Source organism: Pleurodeles waltl, chromosome 4_1 (assembly GCF_031143425.1).
Source record: "Pleurodeles waltl isolate 20211129_DDA chromosome 4_1, aPleWal1.hap1.20221129, whole genome shotgun sequence".
Lineage (NCBI taxonomy): Eukaryota > Metazoa > Chordata > Amphibia > Caudata > Salamandridae > Pleurodeles > Pleurodeles waltl.
Window position 1 is genome coordinate 512,910,437 of NC_090442.1, and position 22,351 is coordinate 512,932,787.

Genomic DNA, 22,351 nt, shown 5'->3' on the forward strand with positions numbered 1-22,351 from the left:
TCTTGGTGCATAACCCTGAGCTGTAAGATCCACAGAATTGTTCTGCAGAGGACTGGGCAGCCACAATGGCATAGTCGTTTATCATTCCTAATAGGTGAGTCCCGTAATCCTGGAGGAGAGGCGAGACAGTAATAGGTTGGTGGTGTTTCTCCCCAAGCCTGCTTACCTCACAGGTGCTGACGAGACACCACGAGCAGCAGGGGGACTACACACCACTGACATTGGTTTTAGAGACATTGTGACACGCAGATTATCAGAGGCTGCATCCTATAGACATTTCAATTGGGCAGGGCCTTTCCAGGTCTTGACTTGGACTCTTCACTTTGGCATCAAAATTTCGAGCAAGGGAGGGCCTCCTCTGCAGGGCCTCATAGCTCTGTGGTGGGGGGGTCAGGATTGAAGGTCGCACCTCCCAGCCTGCCCACCCCTATGCTGAGAGAAAGGCAGTGGCGTAACAAAACTGGAAGGGGCCCCCTGCGCAGAATATGGAGGGGGCCCCCTCCAGACTCACTCAGGCCAGATACTGTTCTGAGGGGGGGCCCTGGAGGTTTGGGGTCCCCTCGCACCACAGGGGTTGCAGGGGCCTTTGGTACACCCCTGGAGAAAGGGCAGCATGGGCAGCCAAGCGGGTCGTCACCATGGTAGAACACTGCTCCACTCACTGTGGCTCTCTGCAGCACTACAAGGTAGGGCTCCGGATTCCGTCCCAGATGTGATAATTCTCTGAGCTGTAGGGAGAACTATTCTGCCGGTTGGCTGGTGAGCATATAATTGTACATAGTAGTCCACAAAAGCTCCCACTACTTCAATCGGCAGGTGGAGCATGCCTCCTGACGGGTCCATGAAAGAGGGGACCAGCCTGGAACTGGCCTCCATGGTAGCCAGCCAGCAAAGCCATTTACTCCTCTTGCTCCCCCAATTCGTACACCCATCTGGTAGATTCCATCTAGCATTGGCGTGCTTCATTAAAGGAAATTAGACGCATCATGACTCTATCAATTTCTGGTTGCTTGTGGAGGGAGTCAGAGGTGTCTGAGGTAAAATTTAGTCTCCTACTGCACATGTGAGTTTTGAGTGCCTTCAGTTGGTTATACTTAACCCTGTGTGTGTTTGAGATTGGCTACACCCCTAATTGTGGCTTTACTTGCCACCCATAGGGTGATTGCCACAGCAACCAACCTTGTGTTTATCTCAAAGTAAGAGTGAAGTTCTGTAGCTAAGTAGTCTACAAATCAATTATATGCAAGGAACTAGGTTTTAGGACGCCAGTGTGATCGCTTGTAATGTGTGGTAGTCCCCATATAGAAAGTGACAGGTGAATGGTCGGAAATGCCTAGAGGATGAATATTTGCATGCATCATATCGGTGGCAAGAAGAAGTATAAGATCTATACAGGAGAGGGTTTTAGCTGAGGTGTGTGTGTGCATTTATTCCTTCCCATTTGAGTGCCATACTTTCCAGGCATCACAGAGACCTAGAGAGTTCATCCATGACACCAGGACCTTGGTTGTTTTGAGACAATGTCTAGTGGGGGAGCTTGATGTGTCTGCGTCAGGGCTTGGGGTAGCATTAAAGTCACTCCCCTGGATTGTTGTCTCCTGTGGTAAGTCTGCAATTACTCCTATAAGTTCATCAAGGGTTTGTCCCTGTAGATCAGGTGGTATATAGATACTGAGGATGTTATATGGTTTTCTCTCCAATGTCCCCACCACTCTGATGTAGCGATCTTTTAGGTCCCAGAAAGTCTACATGACCACCAGTGGGAAATGTTTGTGGTGCAATATAGCTACCCCCCTGGAACATTTGCTAAATCCCAATGAAAGATGTGATTATCCCCAAAACGTCATAAGGAGGGGCAGCTGTTACTTAGTTGGTGGGTTGCCTGCTGCAAAGCAAGACGGGGCACCTGTCTTTTGACAAAGCATAGCACCGCTGTGCATTTGATGCAGTCCAGGACTCTGTTAACATTCCAAGATATCAGATTAAAATTAGCTACAAGGGCAGTGGCGACTGGTGGTCACACCTTCTCGGGTCAGCATTAGGTTGCGTGGTGTATGGTTACTGGTGCACATAGGTATGGCTTGATACATCACATTAAAAAAACTGTGAACCTGAACTGATTCCCTCCTTCCCAACAATATCTACACCCCACCACACATTTCTACCCTAGAAGCATCTATCACCATGAAACAACATTACATGATACATTTGAGGGTATTAAAGGTAGATAGACCTCATTTTGTGCAGTATATAGTTCCGGTAACTACTGGTCTCTATTTGGTTGGACTGGTGAGTGGTCCTGGGTCATGTCCTTGTCTATATTGTGGTCAACACGTCTGTCATGATGGAGATTTCTTTCCATCTGAGGTGTTCACAAGCGGGTTCTCATGAGTGGGGGCCAGTTTTAAAGGGTCATGCAAGGCTGCCTTTCTTGGCTGGGAGAGCCTATGTTCGGTGTCAGTGGAGTTGGGGAGAATTAACGTGGGTCGCACCCTCTCCAGGTTCCCAATCTGTCGCCATGACTTAGGTGTTTTAGGGTGGGTGGAGTTTAGCTGCAAGCTCCATGTGTTGGTCAGACATGGATAGTCATGTCTTCAAAGTGCATGACTTTCTGCAGACCATTCCCAGACTTCCGCAGGGGTTTAGAAGAAGTACAAGTGGGAGTTGAAAATCTCTTTCAGTTGTGCAAGGAAAAGTGACACATATTGGAGGGACATTTCGTTTAGTTTTGTTTTGACCACTTTGAACAATTTACACTGACTTTGGATTGTCTTCATGTAATCTGGAAAAATCATTATGTGAGATGATTGGAAGTGTAGTTTCTGTTGAGCTTGGGTGGCTTACGGGATATTGTCCTGATAATTTAGGATTTTGTTGATCATGGGGGCGTGGTGTTGCACCGGGTGGAGGGCGATGTGCCATGGCTTGCTCCACTAAAAATCATTGGGAGAGGCCTTCTCCCTGGATTCAGGACCTGATCCATTGTACCCAGAAACGGTTTTCAGCCGCCTCTGCTCATGCTTCTGGCATGCAGATGGTGGAAATCAAGATGTTTACCTTTGCCCTGAGGTTGGACATATCGTCTTGTAGGGTGAAAACTCACCGTTCTGCCTTGGTGACCCTCCCAGCCATGTTCTTAAGATCTTGACAAAGGAGGGCAATATATATATATCCCACTTCTCCAATATTAGTTTGCTACCCTGAAGTTTGCACGGTTTGCAGGATTTGCACAGCTTCTGTATCTGCCATGTGGGTTGTGGCCTGAGGGGTCTCAGCGTGCTGTTTCAGGGGTTCTGCAGAGCTAGTGGTGCATTTTTCGGTCTTTGGTTGAGAATGCAGTGAAGGAGCTTTATCTTTCCCCATGTTTGTTTGAGGTGCACCCCCAGAGTCTTGGTGCAAAACCCGGTGCTGCAAGTTCCGGAAAATTTTGCTACAGACGACCGGGCAGCCACAATGGTATAGTCTTTTGTCAGTTCCTAATAGGTGAGTCCCGTAATCTTGGAGGAGAGGCGAGCCAGCAATAGGATGATGGTGGCCTGTGTATTCCCCCAAGCCTGTTTACCTTACAGGGGCTGAGACAGCACGAGCAGCAGGGGGAGTACACACTGATATTGGTTTTAGAGACGTTGTGACATGCAGCGTTCTAGAGGCTGCACCTACAGACATTTCAATTGAGGAGGGCTTTTCCAGGTCTTGACTTGGCCTCCTCACATTGGCATCAGAATTTTGAGCAAGGGAGGGCCCTCTCTGCAGGGCCTCAGAGCTCCATGGGGGTCAAGATTAAATGTCGCACCTCCCAGCCTGCCCACCCCTAGACCGAGAAAAAGGGGTAGCACAAGCAGCCGGGGGTTGTCACTATGGTAGAATGCTGCTCCACTCACAGTGGCTCTCTGCGGCACCACAAGGTAGGGCTCTCTTATTCTGTCCCAGGCGCACTCAGTCTCTGAGGTGTAGTGAAAACTATTCAGCTGGTTCCCCAGGCCTCCTGATCTTCCCCGCTGTCTTGCTGCTCCCTGTATGTTGATGTCCAGTGAATGAGGCAACCCCCCCACTCCAGCATTTGTGTCAACATAAACCAGAGGGGAAGACCACCCCAAAGCTTCTGATTTTCACAGCGGGCACACTCATCTGGATTCCCGCTCATGCCTGAGTCAGACCTTTTGCTGATCCCCCTGGTCAAGTACCATCAACTCAGGGCCACACACAGAGCCCATGTGCACTCCAGCTAGACCGTGTCACAGCTGCCAGACAGGCGCCATGCTGTCAGGCAAGCCACCCCATAATCTACCAGCGTTCGGCCTGCAAGGCAGCAAATATCCAGGTCACTTTGTGCCAGAAGTCCAACTTTTATTACTTAGAGGGGTTGAAATAAGCATGGTCCAGTTTGGTGGCTGTATATGAATAGATTGCAGAGGAGGTCCGGGAGCGTTGCTAAAACATTTCATCCATCTTAGCTGCTGCGGCCACACCCCCTCTTCTGAATAATATTTGTGATGTTATTCATTGAACATTTGAAAATGGATGATCTTTTTAATTTCAGTCTGTTGTGAATGACTTTGGTCACACAGAGACACACATGCTGACACACATAGAGACAGAAATTACCTTTTGTGAGAATTTATCATTACTCATGTGTTACCATCACTTTTCGTACTCCAGGAGGCTCATCACTAAGGTTTTTTCTTAAGTGTTATATGTAATTTTCCTATTTTACTTATTAGGAGCGCAGTGCAACAAATCATTCCTTTATAGAACATGATAAATGAAAAAGGGAAAATATTTAACTATGATGTATTCATCAACTTGAAAATAATACACAGTAGTAATTTGATATACAGAAAAGCGACATACTTTCTAGAATTATGGTCATTGTTAGAAAGCAGATGCTTATTACCTACAATTTCCTTAAGATTTGCGACCACAGCTGTTTGGTTCTCTGCTGTGAGTGAGACACTAGAATGAAGTTTCACCCACTGTAAAAATTAATAAATTATTTGGCAAATACTTACCCTCCTTCATACGTTTTAACTGTTGCAATATTTCCCTGAGTCGGCCACAAGGATATTCAGATTTTTAACTAACCTGCAGTGTTAACTTAATTAGCCTTTTGGTTGTCTAGAAGTTCAAAGCAAAGATAATAGGCCCATTTGGATGGGATTAGCTATTACCTCTTAAAGAAAAGAAGCGGGAGGAATTTGCATAGGGTGCTTATCTGGCAAGCCTGGGTGCACACTACTCACGGACACAAGGGAAAACAAGATCTCCTCTCATACCATTCACATCAGAGGTTCCCTTTGAAGTCTGGGAGGGAAGGAGCCAGTATTAAAATGCCGTTTAAGGGTGAAGCTAAGATATAGACCACATTCTTGAAAACCACAACTTGATTCTGTTACTTTGAAAGTACCTACAATGTTTTTCATAGAGCTGGGTCATCATGTGGACTGCTAGTAAGAAGTGTCTGTCAGAAGTCGAGGTCTGATGTGGCATTTATGGAGTGGACAGTGTAGTCCACCTTGTAAAACTCTCCAACTCCACTTTTAAATCCTGCACAGGGGAAAAACGTTGAGTGAAGAGGGAACTACAGAATAGGATGAAAGGACCTACCATGTGGACAAACCCGCCTGGAAAAGACTCCAGGCTTGTACTTTTGAGACTATGTGGATTTTGTCTCCAGAGCCATTGGCACTGGCCTTCCCACTTCTTTTGGTAAACAGTAGAGGGTGTATTTGCTGCAGAAACTGGAGGAGAGGGACCCTTTACACTGCTACAGACCAGTTTGAAATGGAGATGCCTTGGGGAAATGATATCTCAAAGTTCTGCAAGACACACAGGTAACCTGCCAGTGACCAAGATATAAGGGGACCCAGAGAGTTCAAGCAGGTGGTGTAGTCTGCCATGACTGCCATGGAGTACTCATGTTGTGATGCTGCAGGCCAGGCTACGGGAGCTGGATCAGAAGGGCAGGTCCCTAAGGTTCTTCCTCAATGGCAAAACAGCAGTCTAAGATAAAGCTTCAGAAGGGTCCAGAGCTTGTGAAAAGATTTTTAAATGTAATAGTGAAATAAGTTAGATGTTGCCACAAAGAGCAACACACAAATATCCTTTATTAGCAATGGCCCAGTGGTATCAGAGTAAACTATAATTGAATGTCCCACTTTTGCAGGGCTGCTCAGTGGGTCTTCAGGGCCACCAGGCCAAGAGAATCTGTAGTGCAACTGGAGATTAATTAATTACTCCCCTAGAGATGGCAAGTGTCCTGGCAGACCAGCCGAAGAAAATCACACCACACACAACCAAGTCATGTTCAGTTAACACTCCAGATGAGTGCCTCTCTGGCAAGTGCTTCATGCCGAACATGCCCGATTTTCCCTGATGGGCCAAGCCACTATCTGAAACAATGCCTAGGAAGCGCATGGCCTGTAAGAGGTGGACTATGACGGGATTCCCCAGGCTCAAACCAACACAGGTGCATGGTGAACCGCAAAAGTCACTAAATTAACCTATGCTGAACCCTCTGATAGCATGGCACAAAGGAGTGATGCTTAACTTGGAGGCAATGTGTGAAGTATTTATGCAGCGTACACACAGTTATAAAGTGAAAATAACCCCTTATAAAAAGGCCACAACAATTTAGAAAAATAGAGCAAAATATAATAAATAAAAATTAGACCAAAAGGACAAAAATCAGATCAGTAAAACTGGATGTATGCAATTTCACAGATCTAGGTAATTATTGCACCTAAAACATAAAGCACCATTCACGGTTATCTGTTTGACCAGGGGAAAGTCACAATATCAGGCAGCCCGTGATGGATCATGGGCAGGATACTGGGACCGGGTTAGTCCTGCTGAAAAATGTACCTTTTCAAATTCCAGCACAAGAGCACAGTTCATGGTGGAGAAGCAGAGAAAGCGTCATGGATGGTTATTTCTGTAACATGAAGAACAAGCTGAGGGTCATGACAATGTTGCTGTAACATGAAGATTCTGTTCGACATTGTGAATGATGACTGCTTGAGCTTCACATAGGCAGTCACTGCAATCTATTGATGCTGTAGCGGGAAATGCAGATCTCACACTACCGGTCGTCACTGGCAGTTGCAGTAGGGTGAACTGTCAGTTCCACTGAAGCTTCGCATTGGCAGTCATTGGGAGGGGCAAGATCTTGGCATGAATGGACCCTTTCGCAGTTGCAAGGCGCCCAAACCTTTAGGAATTCTCCTTTTCTTCACAGTAAGAGCTCAATTGATGCAAGCAAGGGTCCAGGACTTGGGGAGGTACCTCACTCCAGCAGAGCAGCCACCAGCAGGGCTCAGGCAGGTCCAGTTCAACAGGTCTGCTGGGTAGTTGAAGGGAGGCCTCTCTAGCTTGTTGTGTCCCTGTAGCTCAGAACAGGAGGGCAAAACCTGAGCCTTCGAGTCACTCTGCCTTGGAAGAAGGGAGCAGATCTAGTCTTCCTTCTCAGAGAGCATGGCAGGCCTCGAGGAGCATTGGAGTCCTTTGGCAACAGGGCAGTCCATCTTCTGTAGCATCCACATGTCCAGAAGTGTAGTAAAGAATGGGTCTCAGGGTCCAATATTTTTATCTGCTGACAACTTTGAAATGGGATAAACTTCAAGACTACCCACCACATCTGAATCTTGAACAGAAAAAAACAGAAAGGGAGCACCCTGTCTCACACTCCAGCATGCAGTCAGCCCCAGTGCATCATGGTAAATGCAGTACAAGTTTGTTTTTTATCCATAAAGTAAACTAAGCAAGTGCTGTAAATCTCTGGACACGTGTTTCTGGGTAAGCCATTCATCAGTAGAGAGCAGCTTTGTCTGTGGGGTTGCTGGAAATGCTGCCAAAAGTCCTCTCAGGTTTATGTACCACTCAATAGCACGCAGGTGCTTCAACCAGAGCTCGTCAGCTAGTTGGCTCAAGGGAGACATCTTAAACAGAAAAAAACAGAAAGGGAGCACCCTGCCTCACACTTCAGCATGCAGTCAGTCCCAGTGCATCATGGTAAATGCAGTACAAGTTTGTTTTTTATCCATAAAGTAAACTAAAGTTTTTCACCTTAGTAGCCAGTGAGCTGACGAGCTTTAGAGATGCACCTGTGTGCCTGTGAGTGGTACTTGACCTGAGAGGATTTTGGCAGCATTTCCAGCAACCCCAGATGAATTTTCTTTGTTCTCTACTCTGTACTGATGAAGGGCTAAACCCAGAAACACGTGTCTAGAGATATACAGCAATGTCTGCACCAAGTTTGGTGAAAAACTACAGATAATTTTTAAGTAAGTGCTAACTATGAACTGCATTTACCAGGATCCAAAGGGGCGAACTGTGCTGGGATGTGAGGCAGTGTGCTCCCAACCCCCCCTTCCTGTTTAAAAGGCTCCCTTGAGCCAGTGAGCTGACGAGCTTTGGAGATGCACCTGTGAGCTTGTGAGTGGTACTTGACCTGAGGGGATTTTGGCAGCATTTCCAGCAACCCCGGATGAATTTTCTTTGTTCTCTACTCTCTACTGATGAAGGGCTAAACCCAGAAACACAAGTCTAGTGATATACAGCAATGTCTGCACCAACTTTGGTGAAAAGCTACAGATAATTTTCAAGTAAGCGCTAACTGTAAACTACATTTACCAGAATGTAAAGGGGCGAACTGTGCTGGGATGTGAGGCAGTGTGCTCGCAATCCGGCTTCACATCTGAATCTTGAATGTCCTTCCTTCCCCTGGCCAGGCCCCAAGATGTCTGCGGTGACAAAACCCTAGGGTGAAGGACTTTGTAAGTGCAGGTCGCAGCCTCTATTGAAGTGCAAGTGTGGTAGGTGACAGCTCCAGCCCCAACAATCATGTCGGGATGACTCGTCCTGCCAACACCAAGTTCCCATTGTGACGCTGTCTGGGAGGATTACACAAAGGCCAATTGCCAACTTCACCTATTGATGTGACTCAGGACACAGGCTGCAGGCACTACATGGTTAGGACAAGAAAATGCCAACACTCTTAAAGTGGCACTTTCAGGATTATAGCTTAAAACTAAACTTTACCTTTGAAGAGGATTTTGAATTGCAGTTCCCAGATTCCAAACATGGTATTTCTTCCTTTTCCCAAGCAAACATTATCATTTATTCAATGTATATAAGGTAACCCAAAATAATCCTATAAGAGAAGTAAGCCTTGCAGTAGAAAAACACATATGTAAGAGTTGTTCATTACCAGGACATGTAAAGTTTAAAAGTACATGCGCAGCTTTTTAAATACAATGTACCCAGCCCTATAGGCTGTTTAGGGCCTACCCAAGGAGTGACTTATCTATATTTAAAAAAGGAAGGTTTAGGTTTGGCAAAAAGTTTATTTTGCTAGGTCGAAATAACAGTTTAAAACTGCCAACAGGCTGCAATGGCAGGCCTGGGACATGTTATAAAAGAACAAGTTGTGTGGATGGCACAGGAGTGCTGCAGGCCCACTAGTAGCAATTAATTAACAGATCCTGGATACATGTAGCACCAATATACTAGGGGGTTCTAAGTAAATTAAAAGTGCCATTTGGGAGTAAGTCAATTTTACCATGTTTAAAGGAGGGAGCACAAACACATTAGTACCAGTTATCAGTGGTAGAGTGAGCCGGGTACTAAAGCCAAAAAAATGGGTTCATAAAATAGGAGAACTAAAGGCAGGGTGTTTGGGTTTGATCCTGCAGAGAGGGACAAATCATACAGTAGCCATTTAGTCACAGCCCAAGATGTACACTTATGGGAGCAACCTTTGCTATGGGAAGTGTGTGCAGTGGTAAAGTCACATCATAAAGAGCAGAAAGGGAAAGAAAAATCTTTTGTGGCCACTTCAAATATTTAGCCTGCAGCCAAAGGAGTGTGTCATAACTCAACTATTTGCAGCCTCATTAAAACTATCTTATAATTGAAAGTGGTACGCTTGCAGGGTGCGGGGCACATCCAAGAGTAACAACAAATGTTAATGGGCAACCAAGAGGGTGGCCGAACCTCACTCATATCATGTTTGTCTACTTTGTGGCGGAGCCTGAATTCTCTAGAGGTCAAAAGAAAGTGAGCATGGGAGATGTTTCATTAAAGAACAAGCGCTCTTGGAGCTTAGGGTTTTCACCCAAAGGATCTGGGGTGCAGGGATACTGTAAAGTCCTCTGAAGTTGCTAAACAACCTTGTTAATGTTCAAAAAGACTCTGACACAAACATATGTAATATTTTAATGCTTTAATTCTTTATTGATCCAGAGGGGAGATGAGGCCTAGACGTTTGAACTGCCAGTTTTGGAACCTGGGGGCCTAGGCTCGAATCCTGGTCTTGGCACTAGACCAACCATTATTTGATTCTGAGAAAAGCGCTTAATCTCCCTTTACCTATATGTGTGTAAACCTACTTGATGAAGGGCTAAACTGCCATGTGTGCATGTGTGTAAACCTACTTGATGTACACAAGGTGCAATTGTTTCACTCCCAACCTCTCGTGGTGTACAGTGCTCAGTAGCTTCATAGCTAGATTTGCTCTATATAAATCCCAGTGTATAAATACATGTACAACTGAAAGTTAAAATCACTGTATATTCCTAACACCAATAAAGGTTAACTTCGGTGCTTGGCTAATATCAACTGAAGTCCTCTGTGTTGTTGAAATGCATTATGGTTGTAGGGCATATGTTCTTAACATGATTATTATGGTTTGTTTTTAGTAATGCACCTCATGTTTTGTTAGGTGCAAAGGGAGTGAATCATTGTTTTTAGAAGTTTAGTCTTGCAGATGTAGCAAATACTAGTGCCGTCTGCAGCACAGGGGAGCTCGAGTACGTTTAGGGAGTTACATGAGCTTTGTAACCTCTCTTTCTGTACCCCATGTAGATTGTGAATCCCATTAGAGGGTATCATTATGGGTAGTTCCAGCTATTAATCGCAACATCTTTGTTAATTAGAACGTACCATTTAGTGTGGAATGAAACAAAGTGCTTTTCGTTTTAGTCAGAAAAAAATGACTGGACAATGATTTATTAAGTGTTGTTTATAGCACTGCTTATTTCTCCCCATTTTGAGGGTCAATAGTACAGCAGTCCTAATATCCCAGAGGGAAAAGACGCTAGTTGTTAAAACTGGGAACGAGTGCCTTGTAACTACCGACAGTCATATAACATGTGTTTGCAACTCTTGAAAAACGGAATTAATCTCTCAATCTGTCTACTTTTGAATGACCTGATATCACATATTTTTTTTCTGATTTGCAAGTATAGATTGCCATTTTTTTCGTACTTTTCTGTTCTGCAATATAAGTTTTTCTTTAAAAGAAAGAATTATTTGATGTGCCATGAACATTTCCTTGTGAGAATTCGGGTCCCTTTTAAGGATATGGTGGAATACGTCAACATGTGTGTTGTTTTAGGTTTTTTGCAACATTTTTTAGGAGAGGTGATTTCAGTTAGCGCTGATGAAAACTTTCTCCGGGTAAATATTAGGTGATGTGAGTCATTCAGTTAATACAATCAAACTCCCTTTTGTACAGAAAAGATCAAACTTATCTAAGTCCTTTCTCCGGGGGGCGTCTGTTGCAAAGCACGTGACTCGTCAGCTCCTAGTATTGTAATATTTACCATTTAGATCAAGATTAAACAATAGTGTAAAGCATCGGAGAAGGGAAATATTTTGCCTGCACATTGATAGGCTATTTAGTCATCCTAGTGGCATGATTAAAAGTGAATCCCATTGAATGTTGGAATTTAAAACACGTTTGCATTGCTGAAAATCGTATGTTAATGGGGCCAGAATGAAAACAGTTTACTAAACGGCGGAATTAATCACACGGAAACACCCATTGCTCTAATATACTAGAAACGATTTAAAGAAATGTAGGTGAAAATGAACTGGTAGTTTTGGAATGCCATGATTCCTTTCATCTTCTGAAATAGTTCAACTAAGTGAGGAATAGAAAAGGTGTGTGGGATCTCAGTCATGCCGTGGTCTCTATATGCCTTTGAATGCCTAAGGGCACATCGTGGAAATGCGTAGATGAAGTAGGCACTTCTAAATCAATTTTCTGCATGTCTTAGTACCTTTTGCACCCATCCACATCATCAAAAATTGAATTTTGTATCCTGTAGTGTTGCCGTTTTTCAGAACATATTGCTGTCTGGAGCGTATATGCTCGCCCAGCATCACTTTGGGACAGATTTACTATTTGTTAAAACAATGCAGGGCGGCAACCAAATTTGCTGCATAAGGGAGGGGGGGATGGGGGGCAGCAGCATCACACCTACCAAGAATGGCCTGGGGCTGCTGTGCCCTGCACGGGGACTCTAATAAGGCTGGTCTGTGCGAAGAACAGCCTCTCGCCACGGTGCAGAGGTGAGAATGCACTGCCTAGCACAGTTGTATTGGGAGCATGCCCTTCTAGTACAGTGTGCTCAGCAGAGACAAACTAAAAAGGATCGCGCATACCGGAAGTGTGCTGTTCACTTTAGCACACATGCAGTGCGTGGAGTTCTTGAAGAAATGAAGACATATCACCTTGTTAGTGCCTGCTTCACTGTGGCGTTATTCTTGAAGCAACGTTTCCTCTGGCTGTCTTAGTAGATCAGGCTTTGTACCAAAACAACTGAGTGTGTGCAAAGAACTGCTCAATTATTGCCCAAGTAACAGCAAATTGACGCAAAGAGATACAAAGCACTTTTCTGCCTTTGGAAAATGGCGCCTTTGGAAAGGAAATGCCTGTAATGCCTATGCATCGCTTTGCACTACTTTGTGACAGTGCAAAACCTTAATAAATTTGGGTCTGCAAGTTAGTGCATGCTGTGCTGCTAAGACAATTTGGACAGACAATCTGGTAACCGCTGCTACATACGTGATTCCTACGCTGTCTGCGACTTATTCAGCCACTGACAGTTAGTGAATATGTGCGCTTTAAACTCTGAGTAGTTGTTAATAAACGGTCGCACAGCATCATTCTTTTTACGTGGACAGGACCAGAACAAGTTCATGACGGCCTCTGATTACTACAGTCTGCTAAGGATACTAATCTGTCCATCATCCCTATACACAATTGCAACACACCCACGGTGTAAAGAAATGACTGGAAGGGCTGGTTAAAAACTTCCATTTGTCATGTTGCACATTTAAGGCTGATATTGTGTTCTTTGTTTTGATGGAACAGCCTGAAGGGGGGTGGGTATGCTCCAATTATATAAATATATATATATAAATATATATATATACATATATATATATATATATATATATATATATATATATAGTTATTTTTCTACATTTCTGATAATTACTGTTCTTTGTTTTGTATATTCGTTTCAAATATCCGATATAATGTCCCCTATATATAATGGCTGCCGTTATTCCGGAGGGGCATTTGTGCTGATTTCAGGCTATATTGTATATTAGCTTTCACATTTCATTAATATGTTTCCTTAGAAAATTATTTTAGATTAAACAAATAAACTTATAAACGTTTTAGTCAAATCCACCAAAACCAACACAAAAACATTAGAAAAAACATTCTAAAACGCATAAAATGCAAGTGCTTACCTTACATTGCGTTGCGTGACTAACTGGTTGTACCCTTTTTCTTTCTTTTTTGGCTACTGATCAGACATTGATGAATGCTCTGAAGGCTTTATTCAATGTGACAGCCGTGCTAACTGCATCAACCTGCCTGGCTGGTACCACTGTGAGTGCAGAGATGGCTACCATGACAATGGCTTGTTCTCTCCGAGCGGGGAGTCCTGTGAAGGTCAGTACACACAAAAAGCAGCTGTTCAATAAGGCAGCCAGGGACAATGAAATATAAATGGAGAGTGGGGAAGTGACCTCCACACCAATTAAATTATAACATGATTTGGAGCAATTGCAGGCCGTAATAAAATAAGTGTTTTCTGCTTGACACGGTTTATTCATTGTAAAATTACCTTTTCTGCAATCTTGAGATTCTCATGTGATTTGTTTTAATTTCGACATCCCAAAAGATCTCAGTCTAACGTTCCCGGAAAGGACAATATTCCTAGTTCGCTTCTCTAATCGCACATTTACTTCTTGTAACATGTGGCGTAGCTAGAGGCAGGGCATATGAAAATCAGCGGAAACTTTTTCTAAATTCTGCGGAATAAAAGGTTACATCTATGGAAAATAAGGTGAAAATATTCCGAGATCAGTCTCAAACAGAATGAGAGAAGCACGTGAAACATCACTCAAGCACTGTTTGTCATATTTCTGAATATGTATAAATCAAAGTAAGTTAAACATGCATGGTCTCTGCTCTCATCCATACACCTGTCTTCAGCTGCCCTTCTGTGGATCCGGAAGTCACGGTATCTGCGCCCTCACAAACTTCTCCCGTCCCTGACACATTCTCTGCACCCTTTCTGCGTCCTGATGTCAGGGTATCCGCCCCTCCCATTACTTTTCTTGTGGGCGCTTAAACCCCCCCCCCCCCCCCCCAATAATGCTCCTATTCCGGATGCAGTTAGTCACATTGTATAGGAATCAATGCAAAGACGGACTGTGCAGGTACACACTGCTGGTGTTACTAACCTACAACTAAGCTGTTGTTGTAATACATCACTACTTCAACCAATAGCTGCAGTGTTTCATGTCTGTGTTAATACCTTCTACTGAGATTCTGCATCCTTGAATCCAGTCTGTCCGTCTTCCTTTCTGATGTTTCCAGACGTTTGCTCTCTGCCTGGAAATATAGGCGTAGAGACAAATCTTGAAGTGATTTCAATGCGTTTAGAAAGTTTTAGAAAACGTTCAAAATATCAAAAATCTGGAGCGAAGTAAAAAAAAAAAAATAGCGCAAAAAACGAAGAAATCTGTGTTTGCCAGAGAAAAGTCTAGGCCGCAGGTCTGGTCTGTCGCCAGCATGGCTTTATTCATGCAGTTCTTAATTGGACACAAATTATGTCTGAGATGCCCCAGCAAACGTAACGCAGTGGAGTTTCACCAACCTTCTTTTGCTGAACAAAACAAGATTCTGTCATGAGATATCTGCTTCCTTGTGGCTAGGATATAGGGAGATTTATTTTCGGGTGTGGAGAAGACTGTGGTGAGAAATGTCAGAAGTGCCAGCAGAAAATGTTTGAATTTTAAACACGTTTGCGTTGCTGAAAATCGTATTTTAATTAATTGGGTCAGAATGGAAGCAGTTTACATAAACAGCAAGATCAACTGATTATCTGGAAGAATCAAGGAAAGAAAGTCAATACTTGATGTGGAAGGAATTCCCTGTCTACTGAGACTCAAAAAAGGTTTACACAACAGCTAGAAAAATCGAATCCCTGAGCCGCTCATGCTGAAACTGGCCTGCCTTCTAATTCTCTATCCATTAACAGACTAGACAGACAATGTAGTGATTGGCAGCCTGGGGGAATCAAAAGCACCAGGAAACCTTTTGGATGGTGGCAGTAGCTAGAAGTGTCAAGTCCTCTCACGAGCAACATCAGCTCTTCAGTGGTGGTTTATAAGTCTATTATTGGTTCAGCAGGTTACTAAATCCACCTCATGTGCACCTGTATGATCATTTGGTCAAGGGTTCGAATCCCAGTAAATATATTCAGAATTTCATCGTATTAAGATTGAAAAAATTCCCACCACTGAATTGAGTTACAATAAATATCTTTCATAGTGTTGATCTTCAGAGATCTCCTGATTTTGAAAACTGTTCATTTCTATTAGGCCGTGCTATGATAGAAGGTCTCAAGATGTCATCATCGGAGATAGCAATAAAACAGGGGGAACCAGTGTTGGAAAACCTGTGTAGCATAAAGTGCATGACACAAGTTGGCTCATGTTGACAATTTTTGTTAAGTTGATGGAAGGACATGCATGCTTTCTCCTTCACAATCAGTAACACAATAAAGAGAAAAGCAGCATTAAAACAGTGTTGGTAATCAACAGTGAATCAGTCTGAAAATGTTAGAATATTCACTGTCCTCCACCCTCACAGATTTTTCTGGAAGTGACGATGCTGGGAATATTTACTGTGTTCCTGACAGAAGTGTCTCACTGGCTACCTAGGAAGAAGATGTAGACGCAGAGGTTGTCTGGCTAACTGACCAGTGAAACGACCTCTCCCTGGAGCCCTTTTTTAACCGGAATTTCACAAGCTTCCAAAAATGTTGTGTTTTTTCAACATGAGGTTTAACAGAATATTTAAGCGAGAGTGCAAGGACAAAAAATTAGGAGGCGCATCCTGTGTCTCACACTCATAAGGTTGGCGATAGCTTGACAATCCAACAATATATTTCTCCTCTTGATCAGTGATGAAAATCCAAGTGATCATTGTATCATCACCACAAAAAAACATCTGACTCGTAATCCTCCTCTAATTGAGCAAGAAGTAATTTTGTTCTCTTAAGATAGTAGGGAGCAAATACTGTGCTTGGCTACAATTGTGGTAGGCCTCTTGGTGTTTGTCACAGTGGGATTTCTGGTTGTGGCCTTTTCATCTGATGGTCTCAGCCTTCCTTAACTACCCTCAAGGCAATAGGGCAATCTGGATCTCCCTATGATTGATCTCTGCCAGAAAGAAATCATATAATGACAAAAGTGACCATTTAGCTTTTGAGAGATATGATGGCATATCAGGGTCATGAGATGAAATGTTTAACACATACAAAGGCCATGTTGGTACACCAGCCCACAGTACCCATCTTGATTCAGTAACAGTGACCTTCTGCTCTCAGATCCCTGCTACCCCTCCATTCTTTGCCATTCATCCAATACAGTACGCCATTGCCCTTTGGCTCGGTTTGCCCTATGAAATACTACAAACATAGATACATAGCAAGGGCTGTGGGCCAGACCTTTGTATAACCTGAACAGTTCAAGGTCTGCAGCCTTATGATGCATGGAGTATCCATGTCAGCATTACAATTGGTCATTATTGAAACAATTTTGAGTAAAGTCATCAGTGATGTCATCAATGATAATATTTGTAATATGAGATATCAAAGGTGTGACACTGGCAGCACATCGCAGGATTTAAAGTAAGAAAACTATCACACCTGGTAACCGTAAACATTTCTGAGGTTTTAATCCAAATAGCAATTCAACGAAGTTTTTTTAATGAATATCAGTTGTTGGACTTTTGGCCATACGCATGGTCATCCCTAGTCTTTTTGCCTCCTTCCTCCTGGTTTTTCTGACCTCTCGCTGTTGGCTCTAGGACTCTGAGCACTTTATCACTGCTGACCAGTGCTAAAGTGCAGGTGCTCTCCCATCTAAAGTTGGTATGATTGGCTTGTACCTAATTGGCATATTTAATTTACCTATAAGTCCCTTGTACAGTGGTATCTCTATACCCAGGGCCTGTAAATTAAATACTACTAGTGGGCCTGCAGCGCTGCTTGCGCCACCCACTGAAGTAGACTTTCAAACCTGTCTCAGGCCTGCTAGCGCAGGGCCTGTGTGCGCAGTTTTCTGCCACAGGGACCTGGCATCTAAATTTACTTGCCAGGCCCAGAACTCCCCTTTTACTACATGTAAGTCACCCCTAAAGTACGCCCTAGCTAGCCCTATGGGCAGGGTGCCATGTATGTAGAAAGGCAGGACATGTGCCATATTGCATGGCCTGTCCTGGTAGTGACAAACAGCCTAACTTGGTGTCTCACTGCTGTGAGTGCTGCCTTCTCATAGGATTGCATTAGAAATGCCCTGCCTTATGTGTAAGGGGTATTGTCTGATTTATGAGGGGTAGCGTAGGCGTGTTTGGTATGGTTGTGATGGTGATGATAAATACTGCTTACTGGTGTGGGTGTATTTTTTTATTACTATCACAGAAATGCCACTTCTAGAAAGTGTGCATTTATCTGTGCTTATGATTCTGGTGTTTTGCAGCTTGACTCCAATCCACGTCTGGGCAGAGTGACAGTTGGGGCTTTGTGCATACTTTTCAGACAGCCTGTACACAGGGAGGGTGGAGGTGTCACCGAGGTGCATCTGCATACTGAATAGTCTTCCTGGGCTGAGAGAAGGGAGAGGCGGGGCACACCTACATTTGTAAAGGCTGTGCCCTGGCCTCACACAATAGGGTCGTTAACCCCCCACTGATGTTTGGAGCCTGTGCTGAAAGGAGAGAGGGGGCACTCCCAGAACCAGTTGTAACTGTCTGGAACCTCCTCTCCCTGGCATTGTAAAACACTGTAAAAATGGACTATAAGTACAGGGGAATTTTCCCCACAATTTGAACATTCTTGGAACTTGAAATGGACACAGGACGCTGATGAATGGACTCACCAGGAAACCGCCATGGACTGCTGCTGCTGTGCTGACCTGTGACCTGCCTGGTCACTAGGAGGAACTGCCACCAACTGCACCCCTTGTGCTGGCCTGTAGCTGGACCCACCAGCCCTGTACCATCTCCTTGATTATTGTTCCCAGGGGCAGGGTGCTGTGGCCCCTGACCCCTGCAACTAACTTTTCTTTTGCGCAAAGAAATCACTGCCGCAGCCCGGGCTCTAGATGGTTCCTAGCGCTTTGAAGAGCGCTTTTCTTTTGACAAAGACAGAATCACCGCCGCAGCCCAGGCTGCTGATTTTACCTTAGCGCTGTGAAAAGCGCTGTATTGTGAGCCCCCGGATCACCGCCGCAGCCGGGTTAATTGTGTGCTTCCAAGCGCGAGGATCGCACTCAACTCTGTGCCCCCAGGGCACGAGAAACCACCTTTTAAAAGAACTTGGAGCAAGTGTGCTCCTAGCGGTGCCCCCGGGGCGAGGATCGCTCCGAGGAGCGCCCCCGGGGCACCAGAAGGCCCTGACTTAAGGGCCTGCACCGCCGCAGCCCCGGGAAAAGAGAAGGAAGTCGCCTGCCGGTCGGGCAGGATTCCCCGAGTGCGGCTGGGCCGGCTTTGAGCCTCCGGCGGGCTCAATGCTCACTCCAGGAGGAGTGACGCGAGGGCCCGAGGTTCGTTGGGCCCCGCTCTCCTCCTTTGAGGTAGCCCCAGGCTAGGCGGGGTGGAAACCTCCTCGGAGGTTCCCCGCACCGCCGGGCTGCCCCGTCCTCCCTTCGGGGCTTTTTCATTTGTTCCCCCCCGCATTGGAGGGCCGGCCCAGGCCCAGGGGGGAACCCCAAAAGATCACGGGCCCCAGGAGGGGTCCGTTGCAAATTGGAGGGGGGTGCGTGCCGCCCCCCCTCTCCCTAAAGTCTTGGGTGACCTTGGCCCCCCACAGGAGGGCCGGTGGAGGCCCGGGGGGGCCCCCAGTGATCACGGGTCCCAGGAGGGGCCCGTCAGGAATGCTAAGAGGGTGCGTGCCGCCCCTCTTAGTCTCAAATGTTCACAGGAGGCCCCCGTTTTGCGCAGAGGAGCGCCGGGGGCCCCATTGGTTATTTTAGGCACTGGAGGTGCCTCTTCCATCTACCAGGTACTGTTAAACGGACCAATAGAATCATAATTTAAGTTCTTTCTACAGACTTTATTAATTATGATGTATTGCCTACTTGTTCCCTGATGCTTTTACATATGTGTGCACATGTTCCTTTTATGGGCATGACTTGCTAATATGTTTGCTAACTTGCCATAGATTTTCTAATGTTCCTACTATGGGCGTTTTATGATATTCTTATGACAAGTGTCCTAATGTAATTACGTGTTTCCTGACTACTGCTTATGTTGCAGAATACTGAGTAACCTGTGTGTTATGTGTGACTACTGCTAGTTTGCAGAGTAACTAATGTGTAACGTTCTGACAACTGCTAAGGTCGCAGGATAGTACTATTATGTGATGTTGGTCTAATAATTACGTTGTGTACAATACAGTATATTTTCATATAATCTAGTGTTGTGTTTCCTTTGTGGTGGGGATATTGCGTCACATGTATGTGTGTGTTGTGCAAACGCTTTACGCATTGCCTCCGGGTTAAGCCTGACTGCTCGTGCCAAGCTACCAAGGGGGTGAGCAGGGGTTATCTTGGACGTGTAACTCCCTGACTAGAGTGGGTAAGTTCTGCCTGGCTGAGGTGCATACCCTAGCCAACCAGAAACCCCATTTCTAACATTGGAAGTCAGCGGTGAGGATAGGACTTGCGCTTGCACAATACCATTGTGACTCATTATTTCACTACAAGGATTGCGTTTAGACCATCACATGTTTGGCTTCTCTTAACTTTCTCTCTTTGGTCATTTTTCCTGTTTTCAGTTCTCACGCTTGGGTATTGTGGTTGTCACAGTTGAGTTATTTGTACCTTTTCAAGATGGGGCTTACCTTTGATTTAGAGGACCTGCCGTATTACACGCAGGGGGAATTAGAGGGGTTCTGTAGAGAGAGAAGGCTGCCTGTAGAAGGGGACCTCAGGAGATCTCTGAATTTCTTTGAAAGGTTTGTGACATTTACCCAGGGAGGGAGTGTGCTTAGGGGGCACCCAGAGGATCCTGAGTGTAGCGAGGGTTCCCAATGGGAGGGATCCCAGACCTCATCCCTAGAGAGTGGTAGAGAGACTGATCAGGAGGGTGAGAATGACCGGTTGGGGACGCCAGTTGACAGGGAAGGCCCCAGTGATAGGGAGTCCCTTGCTGGGTCCAATGTGAGAAGCAGGGCTACCTCTCATTCCTTGACGCCTGATGAGCTAAGAGATAGGCGGGAAGAGAGGGACCTGAAATTGCAGTTAGCGCGCCTGGCTGTTGAGGAGAGAAGGGCTGAGGTAGAGAAGGCCTTAGTACAGGAGAGAATGGCAGAGGCAGAGAGGGCCTTTGCCAGAGAAAGACTCGCTCTAGAGCGCAGTCTGAAGGTTCTGGACTCACCAGCGCTGCAGGTGGAGTCCAGTGGTGGCAGCAATGTACAGTGCTGTAGCAAAGATGTTCCTCACATACCCATAGATCTGGTACCTAGGTTCCAAGAGGGGGGTGACATACGTCAGTGGTTAAAGGAATATGAGAAGGCTCTGGTAGAGCGCAGGATCCCTGAAAAGGATTGGGGAACTGGCCTAGGGAGTTTTATTCCTGAGGAGGGGAGGGATGCCCTACTGACTCTAGAAGAGAGTGACAGGGAGGGGTACTCCGCTGTGAAGAACGCACTGATTGTGAAGTATGGTTTTTCCCCTGAGGAATACAGAAAAAGGTTTAGGGGTGGTAAGAAACTGTCCCACCAGTCTTGGGAGGAGTTTGTGGAGGATTGCTGCATTGCACTAGATGGATGGGTGAAGGGTAGCACAGTAAACAATTTTGAAGGGCTGTTTAATCTGATTCTCAGAGAGCACCTGTTTCGTTGTTGTTTTTCAGAGTTACGCCAACACTTGACAGTGTGTGAGCTCTCTGACCCCAGGGAGCTCGCAAAGGAGGCAGACTTCTGGTTGCGTACCAGAGGGTCTGGTGTGGCATTAGGGGGTGTTCCTAATGAGAGTGGTCTAGGTGTTTCCCAACAAGGTGTGGTGGGAAAGGAATGGAGTGTCCCAGGTAGGTCCCAGTGGACTGGGGTGGGTGAGGGACCCCATGTCCCATCTCAAATGAGAGGGAATGGGGCTGGGCTGAGGCCCAAGGTGCCTAAGATCCCGTCCCAGGCCCCTGAAGGTTCCATGAGTGAACACCAGGAGGTGAGCCTAACCTGTGCCGTAGGGCCAGCTGTTCAGAAGGATCCCATTTTGTCATTAGGACTTAGGCGGGTGGCTGGTGATAGCGTTCCGCCGGTCCTGGTGTCTGGTAGTCTCGCTCTACAGCGGAGGAGGCGGAAATCCAGACATAGGGTTGAGAGGGGGCTGCGGGCCCCAGTGGAGAACCTGGAGGGTCAGGGGTCAGCTCTGAGAGCAGAGCCCCCCAGGAATGACCTTGGTGAGACCATTTCTGGGCTGGGGGGAATCCAGACTCTGTCAGATGGGCAGAGGTCAGGAGACCTGCGCCAGCCAGACTCTTGTGTGGCCCTTGGGGAAAGTGTTTCCCTAGTGGGGGGTAGGTATGCCCCCCAGGAAGTCCTGGTGCGCCAGGCAATGATTCAACCACAGGGTGGTGACTCTGGGTTGGATGATCAGGTTCAGGGGGTAAACTCTGACCTGATGGGGAGTACGTGTGCTCCCAAGGAAGTCCTGGTGCGCCAGGCAGTGGTTCAACCGCAGGGTAGTGACTCTGGGTTGGATTGCCAGATTCAGGGGGTAAACTCTGATCTGGTAGGGGGTAGGTGTGCTCCCAAGGAAGTCCTGGTTCGCTGGGCAATGGTCCAGTCTAAGGGTGTCGTCCCTGGACTAGATAGACAGGTTCAGGGGGTAAACTCTGACCTGGTTGGGGGGGCGGTTAGTGTGCTCACCCCCCTGTGTGAAACTTCTGGTGGCTTCTCCCGAGGTGGGGAGACGCAGGACTCTGGAAGTGGGGTTCAGGGAGGGGGAAGCCCGCCCCGGACCCCGGTGCAACCGAAGG

The 22,351-nt window shown here is 45.9% G+C and overlaps 1 protein-coding gene across 2 annotated transcripts in view; it reads left to right on the forward strand.

Moving 5' to 3' along the window:
* NELL2 (neural EGFL like 2) overlaps positions 1-22,351 on the forward strand; it is a 1,100,394-nt gene that overhangs the window by 957,668 nt on the left and 120,375 nt on the right. Inside the window, exon 16 of one of the 2 annotated variants that reach the window (XM_069228823.1) lies at positions 13,607-13,747. The exons of the other annotated variant lie outside the window; for it this stretch is intronic. Within the exon in view, the coding sequence (XP_069084924.1) occupies positions 13,607-13,747 (141 nt within the window). The remainder of the gene's footprint in view (positions 1-13,606; positions 13,748-22,351) is intronic. 2 annotated transcript variants of the gene reach the window in all.